Source organism: Triturus cristatus, chromosome 9 (genome assembly GCF_964204655.1).
Source record: "Triturus cristatus chromosome 9, aTriCri1.1, whole genome shotgun sequence".
NCBI lineage: Eukaryota > Metazoa > Chordata > Amphibia > Caudata > Salamandridae > Triturus > Triturus cristatus.
The window spans coordinates 1,156,304,268-1,156,324,708 of record NC_140592.1 but is presented as its reverse complement, the minus strand read 5'-3'; the positions used below and the strand labels follow the sequence as shown (position 1 = coordinate 1,156,324,708).

Below are 20,441 nucleotides of genomic sequence, written 5' to 3'. Positions count from 1 at the left end.
GCTGCCTTCTTCACCGGTGCCGACTCGACCCGAAGCCGGCTGCTCCTGTGGATCCACGTTCGACGCCGTCAGATTCGATCACGGTGCCGCCGACGCCGGTTGTAAGAATCCGGTCTAGGAGGGCAGCTCAAAGAGCGCTGGATGAACAAAGGTATCTAATGGAGGAGGTGGAAGAAGAAGGGGAGCTTATGGAGTCAGATGATGTTTTTGAAGAGCTAAAAGAGGCTAGTGGCCTGGACCTGTCTCCTGAATCTCCTCCTTCTGATGAACCCTCAAAGGATGTGGCACCATACCATGCTGTCATAAGAAAAGCTGCTGTACTTTTAGATCTGCAGTTGCCTTCTACTGAATTCAAGTCGAACATTTTGCCAAAAAGGTATTTTCTTCGGCCAGCAGGGCTCTTAAGTCTACGAATGCCACTTGCCTTCTGGGACGCTATATACATGCGCTCATGGATTCAGCGAAGCAACTAGCCACAAAACTATCAGAGGAGGATAGGGTTGGTTTTAATGAGGTCCTGGCGGATGCCCAGGCGGCAGCGCGTCAGGTGATACAGAGTGGATTGGACACAGCTGACTCAGTAGCAGGAGTCATGGGGTCTTCTGTTGCCACTAGGAGGAGCGCGTGGCTTAAGTCATCGGAGTTTTCCCCTGATGTTCAATCAACGCTGTTGGACTTGCCTTTTGATGGCTCCGGACTCTTTGGCAAGAAGGCGGATGCTGCACTTGAACGTTTTAAAGAAAGTAAGGCTACGGCTAAATCTTTGGGCCTTCAATCCCAGTCGAGGGGTTCGTTCAAGAGGTACAGGGGTTTCGGAAGGGCAACCTTTCGTTCTTACAGGCAGCCGCAGCAGCAACAGCAGCAACAACAGCAGAGCACTCTGTATAAGGGGTACAGATGCAGAATCATGGGTCGCACACGTGGCCGACAGCTCTCTTCCTCCTCCTCTTCCTCTTCCTCAGCCCCTTCCACCACCGCAAAGCAGCCCTAGATCCACCATTCTGGATCATGTTGGTCCTGTGGGGGGTCGGCTTACCCATTTTCTACAAGATTGGGAATCAGTTACTACAGATCTTTGGGTTCTAGATCTTGTAGAAAATGGGTACGCCCTTCCCTTTCCGGAATTCCCTCCAAATTCCCCTCCTTGTCAAGGGGTTTGCTCAAAGAACCACCGACTTCTCCTGCAGGAGGAAGCCCTGAAGTTACTAGAGAAATGTGAGATAGAGATGGTTCCAGAGCAGGAGTGGGGTCAGGGATGCTACTCCCGGTATTTTCTGATTCCGAAAAAGGACGGCAGATTGCGTCCGATATTGGACCTCAGGATCTTGAATCTTTATCTGAAGCAAGAGAAGTTCAAGATGCTCACCCTTGCGCAGGTTCTTCAGGCGCTGAATCAGGAGGACTGGATGGTGTCGATCAACTTGCAGGATGCGTATTTCCACATCCCCATCCTGAAGTCGCACAGGAAGTATCTCCGATTTACGGTAGGGTCGCAATATTATCAGTTTGCGGTCCTTCCGTTTGGTCTTACTACTGCACCCCGAGTCTTCACGAAGGTGATGGCAGTGGTGGCAGCCCATCTCAGAAGGTCGGGGATTTCAGTCTTCCCCTATCTGGACGACTGGCTGGTCAAAGCGGAGTCGCCAGAGAAGGTGCTTCATCATCTGCAGGTTACGACTCAGCTGTTGTACAAATTGGGTTTTTCGATAAACGTACCCAAATCTCACCTGGTGCCCTCTCAGTGCAACCTGTTCATAGGGGCGGTACTGGACACTACTGTGTGTCGAGCATTCCCACCTCCTCAAAGTATTCTCAAAATACAGGAAATGATTCCTTTGTTTTACTATGGAGCGGTCGTTCCAGTCCTGAAGGTCCTTTGCCTGCTCGGTCTGTTTGCTTCCTGCAGTCTGTTGGTCAACCATGCACGCTGGCATATGAGGGCCCTCCAGTGGTGCCTCCGCAGGCAGTGGTATCAGCACAAAGGAGATCTCAGGGAGTCTTTGAGGATCTCCAGAGAAGCTGCGGCAGATCTGTCTTGGTGGAGCGTGGAGGGCAATCTGTCTCAAGGAAAGCCCTTCCATCTTCCTCCATTGGTGGCCACAGTAATAACGGATGCATCCACTTTAGGGTGAGGTGCTCATCTGGGGGATCTGGAGATCAAGGGTCTTAGGTCTCCAGAAGAAAGGTTGCTTCACATCAACCTTCTGGAATTGCGGGCGATACGTTTGGCGCTCAAGGCCTTCCTCCCTTCCCTTCGCGGTCAGTCAGTTCAAGTCTTGACGGACAACACTACCGCAATGTGGTATGCCAACAAGCAGGGAGGAGTGGGGTGCATTGTCTCTGCAAAGAGGCTCTGCGTCTCTGGTCCTGGGCTCAGGATCATCAGATTTGTCTGATGGCAAATCATCTGGCCGGGGTTCTGAACGTACGTGCAGACGGTCACAGTTGGCAGTTCTCCGCTGACCACGAGTGGAGGCTTTATCCGGAGGTGGTTCGTCACGTCTTTCGGATGTGGGGTACTCCTCAGGTGGACCTGTTTGCCACTCACGAGAACGGTCACTGCCCGTCACTCTGCAGTCTCCAGTATCCGATGCAGAGAGCTTTGGGGGATGCGTTTCAGTTGAGATGAGACTCACATCTACTTTACGCGTTTCCTCCCATACCCTTGATTCCTCGGGTTCTGAGGAAGATTCGCCAAGACCGGGCCCATGTCATTTTGATCGCTCCGGATTGGCCAAGAAGGGTGTGGTATACAGATCTTCTCCAACTCTCCTCGTGCCCTCCGCTCCGTCTCCCTCTCAGGGCAGACCTCCTCTCGCAGTCGCAGGGGCAGGTTCTACACCCGCACCTCCAGAGCTTACACCTTCATGCCTGGAGATTGAACGGGGCAACCTGAATTCTTTCTCTCTCCCGCCAGATGTGGTAGATGTAATTTTGTCTGCCAGACGTCATTCCACTAAATCTATCTATTCCTATAGGTGGTCTAAATTTGTTCTCTGGTGTGGAGAGAAGTCAATTGATCCTTTGAGGGCTCGTTTATCTGACATTCTGCAGTTTGCCCTTTCTCTTGCTCAGCATGGCTTTGCTGTGGCCACTGTAAAGGGATATTTATCGGCTTTGTCGGCTTTCCTTTGCTTGCCGGATCAGCCGTCTTTATTGAAATAGCCTATTGTTTTGAGATTTCTGAAAGGCCTTACAAACAAGTTTCCTCCTACTCCTTTTATTGTGCCTCAATGGGACTTAAACCTGGTCTTAACTTATCTTATGGGTTCTCCCTTCGAGCCCTTGCATAAGTGTCCTTTGAGATTGTTGTCTTTCAAGATGGTTTTTCTCGTTGCAATCACCTCGGCAAGGAGGGAAAGTGAGCTTCAAGCTCTGAGTTCAAAACCCCCGTTTTTGACCATTCATGCTGAAAGAATGGTACTCAGGACCAGGGCTGCTTTTCTGCCAAAGGTGGTAACTCCTTTCCATCTGGGGCATTACCCTTCCTATCTTCTATCCTCCCCCTCACCCTTCCAAGGAGGAGGAGAGACTTCACCGCTTGGACCTTAAGAGGGCGGTGAGCTTCTACCTTGACAGGACAAAAGACTTTCGAGTTGATGACCAGCTCTTCGTGGGCTTTGTTAGCTGCAGGAAAGGCAGAGCGGTGCACAAGCGCACCCTTTCCAGATGGATTGTCTTGTGCATCAAGATATGCTACTCTTTGGATGGTAAGGAACCTCCAGAGGGTATAAGGGCTCATTCCACTAGAGCTAAGTCTTCCACTTCTGCTTTGTCTAGAGGTGTTTCTGTGGAGGACATTTGTAGGGCGGCAACTTGGGCCTCCCTCCACACTTTCGCAAAACATTATTGCTTAGACACCGAGGTGAGGAGGGACGGACACTTTGCTCGTTCCGTCCTTCAGGACTTTCTGGTATAGAAGGGTGGACACCCTCCTCCTGGAGTGGGACTGCTGTGTGAATCTATTCACAAGGTGAGGAATCCACTGGCAGATGTAACCATCAGAAGAACAAGTTACTTACCTTTGGTAACGCTTTTTCTGGTGGATACAGTATCTGCCTGTGGATTCCTCACTGTCCCACCCGCCTCCCCGTTGTCCACCCTTGTATACCTTCAGTATATGATGGTGTTTCAGGATGTATTTATTCCTGTCAAAGGCATTGTGTTGTTTCTTTTGCCTTTCTATTTGATCTCCATACTGTGTGTGTTGATTTGTATATTATGTGTATACTGTGTATATATATATTGTTTGTCAGTCCGTCCATGTGCCTCGAAGGTCTTCTTATGGAGCCGGTGACGTCAGCAGAGTCGCGAGCGGAGCCGTGTCTCTGTGACGTCGTCTTCGACCTCATCGGCATGGACTGCTACAAAAGTTTCCGAATGTTGCTGGCACAGGGGATATTCACAAGGTGAGGAATCCACAGGCAGATACTGTATCCACCAGAAAAAGCGTTACCGAAGGTAAGTAACTTGTTCGTTGGCATGGTAAGTTTTCTAGACCTTTTATTTAATATACTCTGATCAACAGAATTTTAAGGAGGAAGTGGAGAATAGCCCAGTGCCAGAAATCAGCAGAAGACTGGCAAGTCTAGAAGAACTGGAAACTGATTTGCAGAATCTTAATCAAAAGGACATTTTAGATGACAACAGTATTCTGCAATCATGTACTCAAGCTGAAATTATTTTGGCACAAAGGGGCAAAGATATGACCCACTGCTCAACCAACCGTCTTAACAGTGACAGTTAATTATTGGTTAAAAGGCTTACAACACTAATAAAATTGGGCAGAATATTAAAGAGCCTTAAATAAGCTATTGGATTCGGAGCAAATGGAGTGAACTTAGACATATGTGCTCTCTTACTAAGTCCTATGATCAGATGAGCTGCTGTGTTTTGAATCTGCTGTACACAGTAGAACAAGGATTGGGAAGACCAAGGAACAAAGAATTACAATAGTTCAAGCAAGACTAATATTATTTGTACAACTTTATGACAAAAGGTAGGGTACAAAGGCAAATGTGTGCATAAAACTTTAAGAAATAGGAGTTAAAGTAGAGGTCATATTGATAATATGATCTTAATACCGAATGTCAAAGATTACACCTAAATTACAGACAAGGACCAGGGGATTTCCAATGTCTGTCAAACACCAGGTGCTGCTTTATGAGGAAGGAGGATTCTCAAAAGTAATATTCTTGCTTTAGTTTGAGTTGACATACGGAAATGGCATACATCTAAGCAGCGATGGAGCACAAGCAATCCTAAAATTGATTTGGAAGCAGGGTTTGGTCTCTACTCAGAGGAATAATCAAGGGTAGTTGAGAATACGATCATGAAGTTACACTGCCTGACTCACCAGTGAGTACACGTTTAAGACCATATCATTCAGAGCTGTCAAACATGACTGCATGCATTCGCTTACTGAGCCAACAGCACAACACATATCCATTACTAGACCACATAATCTAAACAGGGAATAATGTCTGGCTATTGAAATGAGTGCTTTGATTTCTACAAAATTGGTTACAAAACAAAATCAATGCAAAATCAATGCAGTGGGCATGGAGGCATTCGCTGCACCTCTGCAGTATCATTCATTGCCCACCCAGACCTTTTGACTTGCAAAGGAGCTGCGCATCGGTGTGGGGAGAATTTGAGCCAATGGTGACAACTCCTGTGCAGCTTCCACCCTAAGGGATAATTGGGAGAAGCCGGGAAAGTAGTGAGATCATTCTCTGCCAGAGGGTGCTTTAGGACGGTGCACACTACACTGTGGTTGCAGTTTAAATGCCACCTTAGCCTAGCTGTGAAGTGCTCCACATGGGCATGCCAGCAGAGGCAGAACTGCGAGGTGGCACAGTTTCCCTGAGGCTTGTACCACAGTTTTGGGGACTGCAGCTGGACAGCACCCCGAGCACTGTCAATCTGATTGGACCATAATGCATCTCCCAAATTTGGCCTATTTTTAACTACAGCACCTATCTGTGTACTGTGCATGAGGGGAAAAACATCACAGAGTGCGCTCTGGAATGAGGCAACTTTATTCTTCTCTTTCTTGTCACCTAACTGCAGGGTTGGAGTGATATCAAAATTTGGCCAGGGTAGACAAAGAAATAGTGGCCCAGCTTTGTGGATAATGACCTTTCATGAAATGTTGATTAGTATCAGGGGAGTAATTTTGGTAGAAATCTGTGATAAGGTTACTGAGACCCATGTTCACCTTGGATTCTCTGATTCCTTTGTTTACCATCAGGTCACATCACCAGGCGCTCAGCTCATCCTAAGGCACTAAATTATGTTTTCTTTCTTGACCCAGCAAAGGAATTCTGCATCAGCACCACTTGCTACAACTCCGAGAAATGATGATCCCAAGCAGATATAGTAAATGCCAGAGCAGGAAGATGTATTCTTGCATCTGCAGTTTAGAAGGTGGGATCATGGAACATATCTGCTCAAATGTAAATTTTTAGGCTGCATCGTACCACAGTGCAAGTATGATCATAAAATTATGTCTCGCTACATTGCCCACTTCTCTCCTATGTACTCATTTGTGCCTTCTCTATGGAAAAACATGCAGCTGCCAGACTAGATTCCTTAGATGATCATTGCTATCTTAGACAATATAAGGTTTGTAACGAAAAAAAAGCTGCCCATATGAAATGAGTATAGTAAAATATGACTTTTGAATCCCACTTTGTGCTTTACAGACACGGTTTGTTAAACAATGTAAAACTATTTTAGATTATTTTGTTGTACTTTTTCTTACGAAGGAAAATCCTTCTCAGAATGTTTCGGTCTCACTGATGTCTTCCTTTCTTAATTAAATTCTGATCTGAGCTTGTTTTGGCGATTTGTTGTGGTTTGAGAGTCACATGGCTTACCAAGTGGCGGAGAGGTGATGATAGCGATTTCTACTGGACACATACGTTAAGTGGAAGATGTTGCTTATAGTTGCCTTGTAAGTCAAACTATTGGGCAGAGAGTGCCTGGCAAGTAAGAACCCAGAAAGGAAGAGAATCAAGCATTGGCAAAGCCAATAGGTCTCACCTTTTGGCTATGCCCTGAGGCACTGGATTGCACCTACGTTTGTCAAAGCATTACTAATAACAATAATAATAATTAGCGTGCACCACAAACTCAATTTGTCTCTAAGCAGTCAAATAATAAGACTTATTATTACATAGCTCAAAGCTGATAATGTGATCAACATCCAATCCAAAAAAGGCCACGCCTGCCCTGCATGGTCTGGAATCTGTGAGTTCGGGTCTACAGAGAAAGACTGGCCAAATTCATGGCTTCCTCATGGTCAGTTGATTAAGTGAAGGAGTTTACAGTTCATTGGTTGACTTACTGGCTGTACCATGGATTTTGATAGTGATGTCCTATTGCTGAGGAAACTTGCACAAGCCATTCATTGCATGTGAATAAAATGCATTATATTTCACGAAGTCAAAATGCTTTAGTTGCAAGAAATACATACTTATAGAAATAAACACACAATTCATCAAAATAGACAATTGTTTTTAATAGCATAAAATACCAATTCATGATTATATCTTTTAACCTCACATATTTACAATTTACACAAATACAAACATATAAACATTAACATTTCTGCATACCATGACTCAATATAGTTCACAGCCCAAGATACTACATATATTTGCAGCACTTTAAAAAACATAATAAGATTTAAGCCAATGACAAACAATTCATATTACTCCAATCGACATTTATAAGGTGCAAAGTGCTTATCGCAACTTCAATGATCTCTCTTAATCTTGATTCAGTATGAGCCACACTTCTCGTCCTCTAACATATTCCTATTAGGAGATACTCAAATTGCGATAAAGATTTCCTTACTAATTGAAAAACACCCATGCCAACTTTATGCTAAAATCCTAAAAAAGGGCTAATATCGTAGGTGTCTTTAAGATTTTATACTAAGACTGGGCAATGGTGATAGTTACATCGCGGAACCTAAGATCGTGTATTAAATTCACACCTATTTGCATTGTTTGGATTCTATTTTTTTTTTTAAATACAGGTTGGAGTAAATGTTTCCCTTCAGCTAAGAAGAATGCACAAACCATCAAAATATGGCTCACTGAATATTTCCTACCTCCCTTGCAGGGGCACTGCCCATTGTTCTTAGCAACTTCTATTTTTAATCCCTTGATATGCCACACAGGGTCGATTCCCACCCTCAATGTTATACAGGTACGGTAATAGATCTGTGCTCTTGGCTTTAAGATAGTACAAATTCTCTCTCCAGCTGGTGTCTAGAGCAGTTTGCCTGAGTGTACTCTTTATCTGGTTTTTCTGGTCTACTTTCTCTCTTTCGGTACGCATCTCTGCGCCCCCCAAACGCTTCAGCATCATTACCACATGATTCTTTTAATCTGCATAAATTAGAATTATTTCTGGTAAGATTTTCTTTGACAATTTATCAACAGGCGTCCCATCTTTAAGAGAAATATAGAAGCGCAAGGCTCTGGAGTCCACCAGAGCAAGTCAGGCTACTGTCTCAACTCCCTCCTTACAGCTTGAATCATAGCATTTTTAGGGAGTTCGAGGAGCAGTTTCAGAGAATTACTTTCTAAACCTTCCGATGATACCCGCCTATCCCAAGCCAACACGTCTGCTTCATAAAGGGCCTGTGGGATTAGCTTACCCTGTATACCTTTACTTAGTGGCTCAAAGGTATGGCTCCCAAACTTGCGCTCAAATCTTTTCACCCCATTCACGACTGTGGATAGAACAAGTCTCTAGAAAGCCATTTGTTTATCCCACCTGAAATCGTCAGAAAAGGTTACGTACAGATATTTGTACTCTCTAGCCTGCTCTAAACATACATCACCTAGGACCCACACAAATTTCTTTTTCCTCCTAGCAAAAAAACATGATTTTTGTCTTGTCAACATTTATCATTAATTTGTGTTCAAGACAGTAGGCATTAAGGGCGTTTAATTTCCGTTGCAGCCCTATAGGCTTGAGGTCCATCACCACCAGATCGTCCACGTACATGAGGCAACTAATATATCTACCTCTAACCTTTGATGAAAAACTATACGTATCGCGTAACATCTGGGGGAGATCTGCAATTAACAGACTAAACAGCAGGGGCGCTAAAACAAACAACAGGGTGCTAAAACCAATAACAGGGGTGCTAAAACAACAGCAGGGGTGCCTAAGCTAACAGCAGGGGTGCTAATATATTTTTTACAGAGTACTGAAAAAACCTGACAGGGGGAGGGGAAAGCCTAGAGCAATCAAATAGTATTAATTAGTTAAGGTAAGAGGGGATTGTTTCTTCCGATATAAGTTTGCTGATAGCAGGGTACCCATTATTTAGGCTCACAACATCCAAATGATAACCTTACTACTTGAAATGCCAGCTAGTGCCAAGAACAATGCACCTAAATAAGGAACAGGGATGAAACTACACGGGGTCTTGATGGAATATGTTTTCCTTGACCGCTGTCTGCGATTATATACATTACTCTGGATGTCACCTGCCTGAACCACATAGTCTGATGCTGATATTTTCTATGAGCAAAGCAGAATTAGATGCATTCCTCACAGGTAACGATTGTTATAGGTACCATATCATTAAGGAAGACAGGCTTTGGTGGCAGATAAAAAAATACATTTTTATGTTCATTGTTTTCCTCGTTATCTGCCAATATTTTATATTCCAATTCTGTGGAGGTTGTGATGCATTTTATTGGGCCGATACTGACTCGTTGATTCGCGTATTCCCACACCTTCCTTGTCTTCTGTTTTACTAAATCAATGTACACTACAGAGGAAAGGATTGTGTCCCATCCCAAGTTATAACATGCTAACATCCTCGTGCATTTTCTGCTCTCCTAAGGAAAATTACAGTACTATGGACTCCAAGAATCAACATTACCTTAGACTAATGTGAAACTGAGAACTATTTTCTTTGTTTGAAGTGTCAGAGCACCCTTTTTTTTTGCTACCTTTCCGTGCAGGATATACATGGTAGTACAACAATTGTCTGTAACACCCAACGTTTCTTCTTAATCGTTGACATTTTTGCCTCTATGATTGTATCTTTCAACTGTAGAGGACGGTTGTAAGGGTCCCTACTGAGGATGGTTGCAACTTTTACCAGGGGCTGACAATTGTATGTTTCACTATATGTCAATGGTTGTATCTTTCACCATGGAAGGATGGTTGTATCATTTGACTGCAAGTGATGGTTTTTAACCTCAACAGTAGATGATGGCAGTATCTTTTGCCAGGTGATCGTTCTTGTGCTGTATTTCGGACATTCACAGTGTAATATTGCAGGTGCTGTGACACACGAATGTAGAAGTTGACATGCGCTTAATGTTCATCAGGGAATTATAGAAGTGTTTAACACTTTGCAGTGCTATGGACGTGCCAGGCACACCACTTGATCTCTTGCAATATTTCTAGCATGCACATTGCATTATCCTGGTACTAACACTGCCCCCACTACCTGCGGCAGTAGTGAAATCTCTTCTTCCTCTGCATCATCTCATTGATGTGATCAGGTGTAATGAAGATCATACTTTCAACCAAGCTACGCATCCCAAAGGATGTTAACATACCCAGATGTATCCTAAGGCATTTATTGTCTGGCAATCACAGAAAGCAGAATGCTCAAATCTGTGGATCAGAACACTGTGAAAAACGAGGGGCTATATAAAAGCATGGGGCTGCTCTTGAAGCAAAGATGAATGACCTTCTACCCATACCTTATTTGGATCTTGTCAGCACCAAGCACTCCCTTTTCCCCATACCATCTGGGAACCAGGGATTGTAACCCTAACACAGAAATCTGTCTTACATCTGGAATCAGACTGACATCTTCAGGTAAGTACTTGCTAACCACCATGCAAACAGTGCAAAAGCATGCGCTGTCGCAGGAAATATGCATTTCCAACCATTACTCTCTTTTTTAACCCGGGCCACATATTGTGAAGGCTTCATTTTGCAAACAGGAATATTATGTTATAAACCCCCTCGGCCAGTCTAGACGCCGCAGGGCAGATTTACACTGGCTGCCAGTTTGCATCACAGAACTGACAAAAACCAGGGCAAAGTGTGGAATCTGAATTTACTTTGCAGTGTAAATCACGTCTTGCGCTGGAAAGTAGCCTTTTAATAATACAAAGTACTGTTATGCGCTACTTTGCGTTACTTTGACAGAAGCAGTCATACCATGGGTGGTACATGAGTGTTCCTAAGCAACCATCCATGGATTTTGACAGCCATTCCTATGTACTAAACAAAGGTAGACAAGACATTGCGATTAAAGTGTACACCACCTCGAGGCGAGTGTTACACTGTTCTCTAAACTTCCCCGCTTTGCATGTGTGCTGTACTGTACAGCACACATGCAAACTTGGAAAAGTTTTAAAGCATATCAAGAATAGTATTTTATACTGCAAGGTATCCTACCAGTGCAGAGCCTATGCTAGACATCACACACCCTTGCACACCATGCTGCAAGGGTGTGTGTGTGGCTCAATGCTCCCTAAAGTGCGGCAGCGCAGGCTGAGAGAGAAAAAGTGCAGTTTGTTAGTAGCTATGTCATTGGTCTGCTCTATCCGTTTAACACAATGCTGCAAATTTGGTTGTTGCATTGCGTCAAATATTAGTAAATATGCTCCCCTCTTTTGATTGACAGCTGAATATAAGGGCGAGGCAAAAGGATGGCTTAGGTAGCAATAAGTTTCCCTTTATACTTAAGGCTACCAAAAATCGCCATTTCCCTATGTCGAATACATCTTCTATCATGCATCATGGACACACCATGGTCTTGCTGTGTGGCCCCAGACCAAGCAACATATAGTTTCCTTTTTTGCACATACTGCACACCATGTATACCTACAGATACCCTCTCATGCATTACCTTCCATTAGCTTTGTGAAAGGCTCCGGGCAGGTGGAAGGAACAGGAAGAGCTAATTTGTTCATGGCAACTCCATAGGCGACAGCAAGACCATCGATTCCTCTGAAGGGCACTTCCCCCGTCAGGAGCTCCCACAGCAGCACGCCATAGCTAACATGTGAGAGAGAGACAGAAAAGGAGTCAGAGTTCAACACAAACAACTAAGCATGCTCTGTAATTTACACCAAAGGGGGATTAGCATATTTTCCCAAAAGTGATGGTCCACTGTGTTACCATTTGTGAACCACAATCATCTTCCCATGAAACAACAACATTCTCAACAGCACATCATTATACATACATGAAAAAGAATAAAGATTTTTAAATAGAAGTGAATACTATTAGAGAAATTCCCACTTTTAATTTGCAATATTGATATGCTAATACATGATAAATTGACACTATACAAAGTGAGATGAAATATTGGTTTATTTAAATTTCACAGGTTTAAGCAGAGGTGTATGGGCTACCATAGCATGGAGTAGTAGAATTGGTAATGTGGCTTAACACTACCATTAATCTGTTCTAAAAAAAGGTAGCAGAGATTACAAAAATTGCACTCTCTCAAATGTATTACAACAAAAGAAAAATCTTAAAAGAAGCTCCAATGTTATATAAATACCCAATATTAGTCCTAGAGTAAACCCTAATGCTCATCTCCTTTATAAAATGATCTTTTACACTGAAACCAATTTTCACTAGGATACGGTCATGATATTTGGTTAAAAAAAATTACCTTTGAGCACTCGCCGGGGTACATGAGCTCCATACCCTGAACTCACAAGAGTTATGCCCATTCTGAGGAAGGAAATACTGGCTTCAGACTGGTGGGGCTGCTCTGTGAAAACCTTGGCAACTTTGAGGGTGCCAAAGGGGTCTGAGCTCAACTCAGGAAACTACATTTTCCATGAAGCCACAGAGCTATTATGACATTTGAAAATAGACGTAACGTTCTTGAAGTTATCGAGTATGTTTTCTCGGCGTTCAGCGAGTCCTTGCTAGGCAATTGAGGTACTTTGCTGGGGAAGTCAGAAACTTATTACTAGCAAGCAAGAAAAACTTAGAGACTTTTCTGGGATGAAGTCATAGCTGAATAGAGAGATTTTCTACTTTGGGAATAAACCTTAATAGAAGTACTGTTTCAGAGATAACGAAGAAGGAGTATAAATGTCTAATTTAATTTTGCACATACTAAAGTTTGTGAGGAATCGCAAAGTTCCTCATCTACTTAAAGACCATTGACATGTGAGGAACCAGTAGGATCCTCACCTCCTTAATGGCTGTAGATATTTTTCTTAATGCACATATTGTATTTAAGGTAGTAGTATGCACTGAGGGAATTGATTTATTTAGTATCAATGTGAACTAGATTATATTGATGAATGTTTATGTTACAATTTACGAAATTATCTTGAATGTATATGAAAATCAGAGAGGGTGTACTCACAAAAACAGAAGGTATTTACCTTCATGAGAGAAGGGAGTAAGGTTACAAAACATCCCTACTAATACCAATTACATTGATATTATTTTTATTTCAATACTAGACGTGTCAATGTTCCACTGAAGTCGCAGACACTCTGAGACAGTACTAAAGATATTAATCCTGACAAAGCTGCAGAATCAATACAAACAACTCAGGGTCTAAAACAAGCATGTGTTTTGGTGTTTCTATTGTTCAAACACAGCTGACCTTGGTATGGCCTTACTAGAGGCCTTGCCTCCTAGGCTTGACTCATTCAAGATTCACATTATCCAATATGTGGAGGATCTGCTCAATTGTGTTACACCACACAAAAATTGAACATCTACAACTGTTGGTCAACGAGGGCAAAGCCAATGTAATGGTGTTTGGGAAAAACAAAATTGAGCCTACTCAGTTTTGGTCTCTGGGTCAGTCACAGATAGCATATACCCCAACGTGCAATTACCAAGGGTCTGGTTATTGCTTACTGGCAAACCCAATACTCATCTAACACATATGAAGGGAAAAAACTAGCAATTTAACATTTGCTCTGTGCAAACTGCACACTCATTTGCATGGCCTATCAGCAGAAGCAGTCTCAGGAGTCACCAAAGCCAAGTTGATAACTACAATTTCTTATGGCCACCAGGTTTTCCCGTATGCATTTCCACAAGTCCCAAACACACTTCAGTGTAAAACAGACAGACAACTTTTCCACCTCCCTCAGTATACCCAGTCAGTCAGTCAGTCAGTCAGTCAGTCAAAGAACTTTATTCGGTTACTAAAAACCACAAAAGCAGTACAAAATACATAAAACAAGGTTTAAAACTTCAATAAAACAGTTTAAAAAGTGATTGCAAATCCTAAATAAAAGAAACATATCAGAGATATAAGGAGTACCATATTTGCAAATGTCAGGTTTGGTGATTGATCTTTGTGGCCAGACTGATTTTCTTTTGTCTAGTGGCTGCTACCAGAAAACACGCTACGCCATATGTGACCTGTACCGAGTTCAACATCTGTAAATATAATAGAGCCGGCCGTACCTGCGCAAAATTTAAGTCTTTCAGGATGGGGAAAAGAAATTTTTTACGGGCCACCAAATAATGTTCACAAAGCATCACTAGGTGCAGAGTATCCTGTGTAGAGAAAGAATCGCAGGTGCAGGGTGGGGAACTTCTGGGATGCCCCACTTTGTATACGAGCCAAGCACAAGGTGTATCAGGTTGAACCTGAACCTTATGAGTAGAAAACGATGATATGGTTTAGTAACATATTTTAAATAAGGTTCCATGGCCAAAGACGACGAAAGTTGGTAAAGTGATCTTACCATTGGTTTACAAAGCTCAACCGTTTCCCTCTCAGCTTCCAACATATTTCGAAAGTGCTGCTTGACCCACCTTACATCTTCTTTTTTAAGGTTCTGTGGAAAAGAGTACATATCCGGGCGTCCTAACCTAGCGCATGCCGCTCTAACATACGCTAGCCACGGTATGCTGTCTGCTTTGTCCAAAGACATGCAATCTTTGAGAATGCAGTGGTTCAATGTAATCTCCTCGTTTGTCCAAGTTTTAATCCAACATAGCAGTGGGGACATTTTTAAGAGATCAGTAACATAACCCAAGCCTGTTTCGTTATGTATTGAATATGTGGGGGATGATTTCGGGAGTGATAACAAGGCTCGTATAAAGTTGTTTTCTACGATTTGAATGCCTGGGGCTGAAACGTAGCCCCATATATCTGCCCCATATGATGTAATTGCCACACATTTGGCTCTATAAATACGAGTCATGGCTTCCATGGGTCTCGAACCCAATCTTTTAGCAAAATGCATAAGAGCTGTGGTAGATCTGCTTACACCATTCTCCTTTAACTTTAATTGGGCACCCCAAGTTCCTTTCTCATCAAAAGTAACTCCTAAATAACAAAAAAAGGGTACCCTCGAGATTGGAGAGTTGTTACAGCTAAAGGCCCTAATCTTCATGTTTTTCCTCCGTGAGCCTGTAACCATAACATGGGATTTAGCAGTGTTGATCTTTAGGTCCAAGGCTTCCATGAAACCACCAAAATGATCTAATAATCTTTGCAGGCCCGTACCAGTCCGAGCTACAAGAACGGCATCGTCCGTGTATAGCAGTACCGGAATAGGTAGCCCCCCCATATGCGGTATGTCCAAGGTAGCTGAATTCAGGGATTTCCCCAAGGAATTAATATATAGTGTAAAGAGGAGAGGGGCCAGAATGCAGCCTTGTCTGACCCCTCTTCCTGACCTAAACTTCGCCGTACATCTTCCTTCCCTTGTGACCCTGACCGAGGCGGACAGATTTTGGTGGAGGTCGTGCAAAAAGTTAACCAAGGTGCTATCCAAACCCAAGTCTCGCAAAATAATCCAAAGTTTTGAGCGATTTACCAAGTCGAAAGCAGAAGATAAATCCATAAATCCCAAATAAAGAAGCCCACCCTTCGCCACAGTGTATTTGCTAATAATAAGGTGAAGGTTTAAACATTGGTCCATGGTCCCTCTATGTGCTCTGAAACCGTACTGTAGATCCGATAGGGTCCCGCTCTCCACTAGCCAATCCCCCATTCTTTGCAAAATAACTCTGCCCAGAATCTTAACGGCAGAGTCCAACAGGGAGATTGGTCTATAGCAGGCAGGGTCCCCCCTATTCCCTTTCTTGAAAATAGGCACGATAATAGAGGTAGACCAAGAGGAGGGAAAACCAGCTGCAGGTATCGCATTAAACACATTGGTTAGTATTTTTGACCAAAATTGCGGATACTGGATGTAGAGATCTGCGGGGACCCCATCCGGACCCGGGGCCTTGTGTTTACTTGTATCTTTAATCGCCCTCTCAACCTCAGTGATGTTAAACTTCAGGTGAGGTGTAGCATGGGTACTGACTGGTGGCGTTAATGCTGTGGATTCATAAATCTGTTTAAAGTGGCCTAGCCATCTTCCATCTTCGATCACGCAGTCCATATCAGTTTTCCCATCCTCGGAAAAAAAAGGCTGGTTCACCAAGGCCCAAAACTTTTTGCTATCTCTCAGTACATCAATGGATAGTAAACTATCCCAAGCTTCCTCCTTGATTTGGTTTTTGCGATTAGTGACTGCAATTTTGTATTCCTTCCTTAAATTAGTCACTAAGGGCCTATCTCTGGGTTTATGTTTTAATGCTTTCAACAGGGCACTGTGTTTTAGCGAACAATCCTTGTTAAACCATTTAAAAATGTTGTTGTTCCTTAGAGCGCCTGGCCTTAGCTCCAAGTTCTTAGAGATCCTTGTACATATTTCCTCATACGCTGCCATAACATCAGAGCCCAGGGCAGTTGGATCTAGGCACACTGCCAGATTAGCCTCCGCCTCTTGGGCTAGTGTTTGGAAGAATTGCTCAGGGACAATCATCCCCCACTTAAGACGCCTTCCCTGGTCCTTAGTTGTCAAAACATTTGGAGCTGCCACACTTGTCAATCTATTAATCCGGAAACAGTCTAGGTCCAGCACTAAGAGGACAGGGTGATGATCACTGAAACTAGCAGTAACAACCCTATACTCACGTGCCTTTGACAGGACCCTGGATGATACAAAAATATAGTCTATGACAGTGTTGGCGTCTCTCCCTATAAATGTTGGAGGTCTGGGTTCATTTTTGCCCTGCTCAATTTCAAATAGATTTAAGTTCGCAAGAAAAGTCTCAAGGCACTCACCCTCGTTTGTGTGTTCAAAATGGGGAATGCCCTCAGTCGGTAAGCCCCCATATCTATCATTAAAACAGTCTCCCTCGCAGGGATGAATATTAAAATCACCCAGGATTACCATCTCTGGGACGGAATTGCAATCTTGTCTATAGACTGACAAGAAATCTAACAAGGAGGTCAAATGCTCATTCGCATAAGAAACCTCCTTGGAATTATAAAAATTAATGAGCAAAAAAACTTTAGTGTCGGATAAAATCCACTCCACAACTAACGTGTTCATGGGTACGGAATCTAATTTTTTAAAAACCCCCGCTAGGTTCAGAGAACATAGTGTGAGTAAGCCACCCTTTGCTCTCCCTCTCGCTCCTGGGACTGCTGGGGTTGAAAAACTACAGAAACCATCCAATGAGAAACTTCTAGTGGTATCCCATGTTTCTTGGATTGCCAAGACGTCATATTGTTTTACAAACCCTTGCCATATGGGGTCTAAAGCCTTTACATTTAAACCTGCCACGTTCCAGGTGAGAAATTTGCAATATGATGAATCTGCATTAGAAGGGGTAAGCGCACCCCGGCGATCACCCTCCGCTGGGTCTGTATCAGGGGTATAAGAAAGGTTTAGTTTAATCGAATCCTTCATAGCAACAGCCTTACTTGGTTGAGTAGGAATAATCTGGAAGCTCCGACCAAATTCCGAGCTCTGTGTTTGTCAGTCAACCCAATCTGTGGTTGACAGACATTCAAAACGATTGGCTATTGGAAAGTGCAAGGGATTATCTAGACCATTTGTAAACTGTTGGTAATGATAGGGTTGGCTGTAATGTGAACCAACAAGAGGGCCGCCTTGACGCGGTCTACCTCTTCTACTCCTTACCTGGTTCCATCCCGCATTCCACCCCTCCTCCCACGCATGGGGTTGTATCTCCCAGGGGGGATTGGATCTTTGTCTAAATTTACTGTCATGGGGTCCTTTTAACCAACTCCATCGATTGTCAGCTTGATTTTGTGGGAGATAGAAATAAGACAGAGGTCTAGCAACCACCGTGCTCGTCTGGAATCTAGGGGATCCACTACTACAAATGAACTCTACAACCTCAGTATTCTCGAAAGTGACCACTACACAGTCCCCTTGTAGGTTTTTCTGTTGCCTCCCACCCACGGAGCTCTCTCAATCATTAAAATGTTGCACGGTATGTTTGGCGGGAGAGGATAATTTTTAGATAGCCAATAACATACTTTATTTTTGAGAGCCTGATACGATTCAACTTCTGGCGAAGAGATTTCAGTGACGCCAGTGAGAATAATCACGTAAGGGCAGGCATCAGGGGGAAGATGGATGTTTCTACGGGCCATGCCCTTGGCTCTGTCGGGTGCATCAAAATTTAGAGGCTGTGCTAAGCGATCGCTTAATGTAGCCTGAGCGGTTGAATTGCTCTTGGTTGTTGTCAGAGATTGATCTGTTTTCTGAGTTTGGCCAGCTCTGGGGGCTTTTATAGTGATGCCATCCTGGTTTATAGCGTTACTGGAATTCTTGGGGGTCATTTTTGTAGTCTCCAGCGATTTGGTAACAGCCACCGAAGGCTTATTGACCTTTTTAGCTGGAATAGTAACCTGGGCAGTTCTATTATTCAAGGTGAAACTAGGGGCACTTATGTCCTTATGTATGTTTTTTAGGACAGTTTCCAGACAGCGTAGTCTAGCCTCTAAGGGTTCCAGCAGTACTTTTAACATATTAAAAATAGTGGTATTACTCATGCTTGAACCATAGCCCTCCTGTAATGGAGATTTTACTGAGTTGCCCGCATCCCCGGTCAACTCCAGGATTTCCTCCAGGCTATGATCGATAATAGTATCGTCAGGGAGGCTCAGGGGTAAGCCACTCTTAATAACATGCGATCCCTCTGTGGAACTGGGTAAAGCTACTGGCAATTTATCCATATTAGGGGGGTTAGGGGGAATTCGAACCTTCTTTCCTTTATGAATAGATGGTTTATTGGTTTTTCGAGTTTGCTTAGGGATAGCCCCTTCTGTCCGACCCCTTTCTTTTGTAACGGATATATTGTTAGAGGTATTTGACTCACTTTGTTGCACTCCACATTCTGATAGGAAAAGAAGGTTGGGAGAAGCCTCCAGATCCTGTAAGGTGTTTAAAGCGTCAAGATCCCCAGTCTCTCCAGTGCTATGTACTAGGACCTGTATATCTGTCCGAGAATCAGTGTTGGGTGTCTGTGCCTGTGCTATAAGACCCAAGGAGGATCGTTTGGCCATGGCCAGGTCTTGGGACACTCTCCTATCCATTAATGTTATACCCTCGTCAATTAGCGCATGAGTGCGGGTGATAAAATCATCCAAGGTTCCGGTAAGTTTTTTAGCTCCTACAGCGGCCATACTTCTGGTTTCGCGGCAGTTCATGGCCTATATTTCCTATCAGTGAGGACACTAAGGAGCTAAGTATAACCGACCAGGGTTTGTGGCCCAGTCCAGCCTCCTCTGGCCTCTGAGGGCCACAGATGGCCCGCCCTTTGCCCGGGCTTCGCTCGGCGTCCCGCTCGCGTCCCGCTGAGCGGAGGAACGCTGTTCTTAAAGGAGGCGTTGCGGCCGGGGGCGTGTCTTGCTGGGGGCGCGGCCGTGCACACCTGTGCAGCGCAGGGACTCCTGGTCTAGAGAGTCCCTGCAGCACGCGCCCTCTGGTACCTCCCGCAGATATTCCGTCCTCGTTCCGGGCGCTCTCCAGTACCCCTGCAGCCTCGACCCCACGCCAAATGCCGCGCAGCGGCACCCGCGAAGCGGGTGCTGCAAGATGTTAAATGGCAATAAGGCGGTCAATCCCTCCAGGGACACGGGGAGGCCACAAGGCGGATCAGCGTTCTCCCAGCTCACCCAGTCGGCAAGTGGCGGCGTCCAGGTAAGGTTTTCTGTGATTAAGGGTCCCACAGCTCTTAGGGAATGTTCACAATTTAAAGTTTGGTCGGCCGGGGGCGTGTCTTGCTGGGGGCGCGGCCGTGCACACCTGTGCAGCGCAGGGACTCCTGGTCTAGAGAGTCCCTGCAGCACGCGCCCTCTGGTACCTCCCGCAGATATTCCGTCCTCGTTCCGGGCGCTCTCCGGTACCCCTGCAGCCTCGACCCCACGCCAAATGCCGCGCAGCGGCACCCGCGAAGCGGGTGCTGCAAGATGTTAAATGGCAATAAGGCGGTCAATCCCTCCAGGGACACGGGGAGGCCACAAGGCGGATCAGCGTTCTCCCAGCTCACCCAGTCGGCAAGTGGCGGCGTCCAGGTAAGGTTTTCTGTGATTAAGGGTCCCACAGCACTTAGGGAATGTT

At 44.4% G+C, this 20,441-nt stretch overlaps 1 protein-coding gene across 1 annotated transcript in view; it reads right to left on the bottom strand.

The window, feature by feature from the left end:
* Positions 1–20,441, bottom strand: part of MAP3K9 (mitogen-activated protein kinase kinase kinase 9) — a 412,289-nt gene that overhangs the window by 229,934 nt on the left and 161,914 nt on the right. Inside the window, exon 4 of the mRNA XM_085627122.1 lies at positions 11,912–12,060. Within this exon, the coding sequence (XP_085483248.1) occupies positions 11,912–12,060 (149 nt within the window). The remainder of the gene's footprint in view (positions 1–11,911; positions 12,061–20,441) is intronic.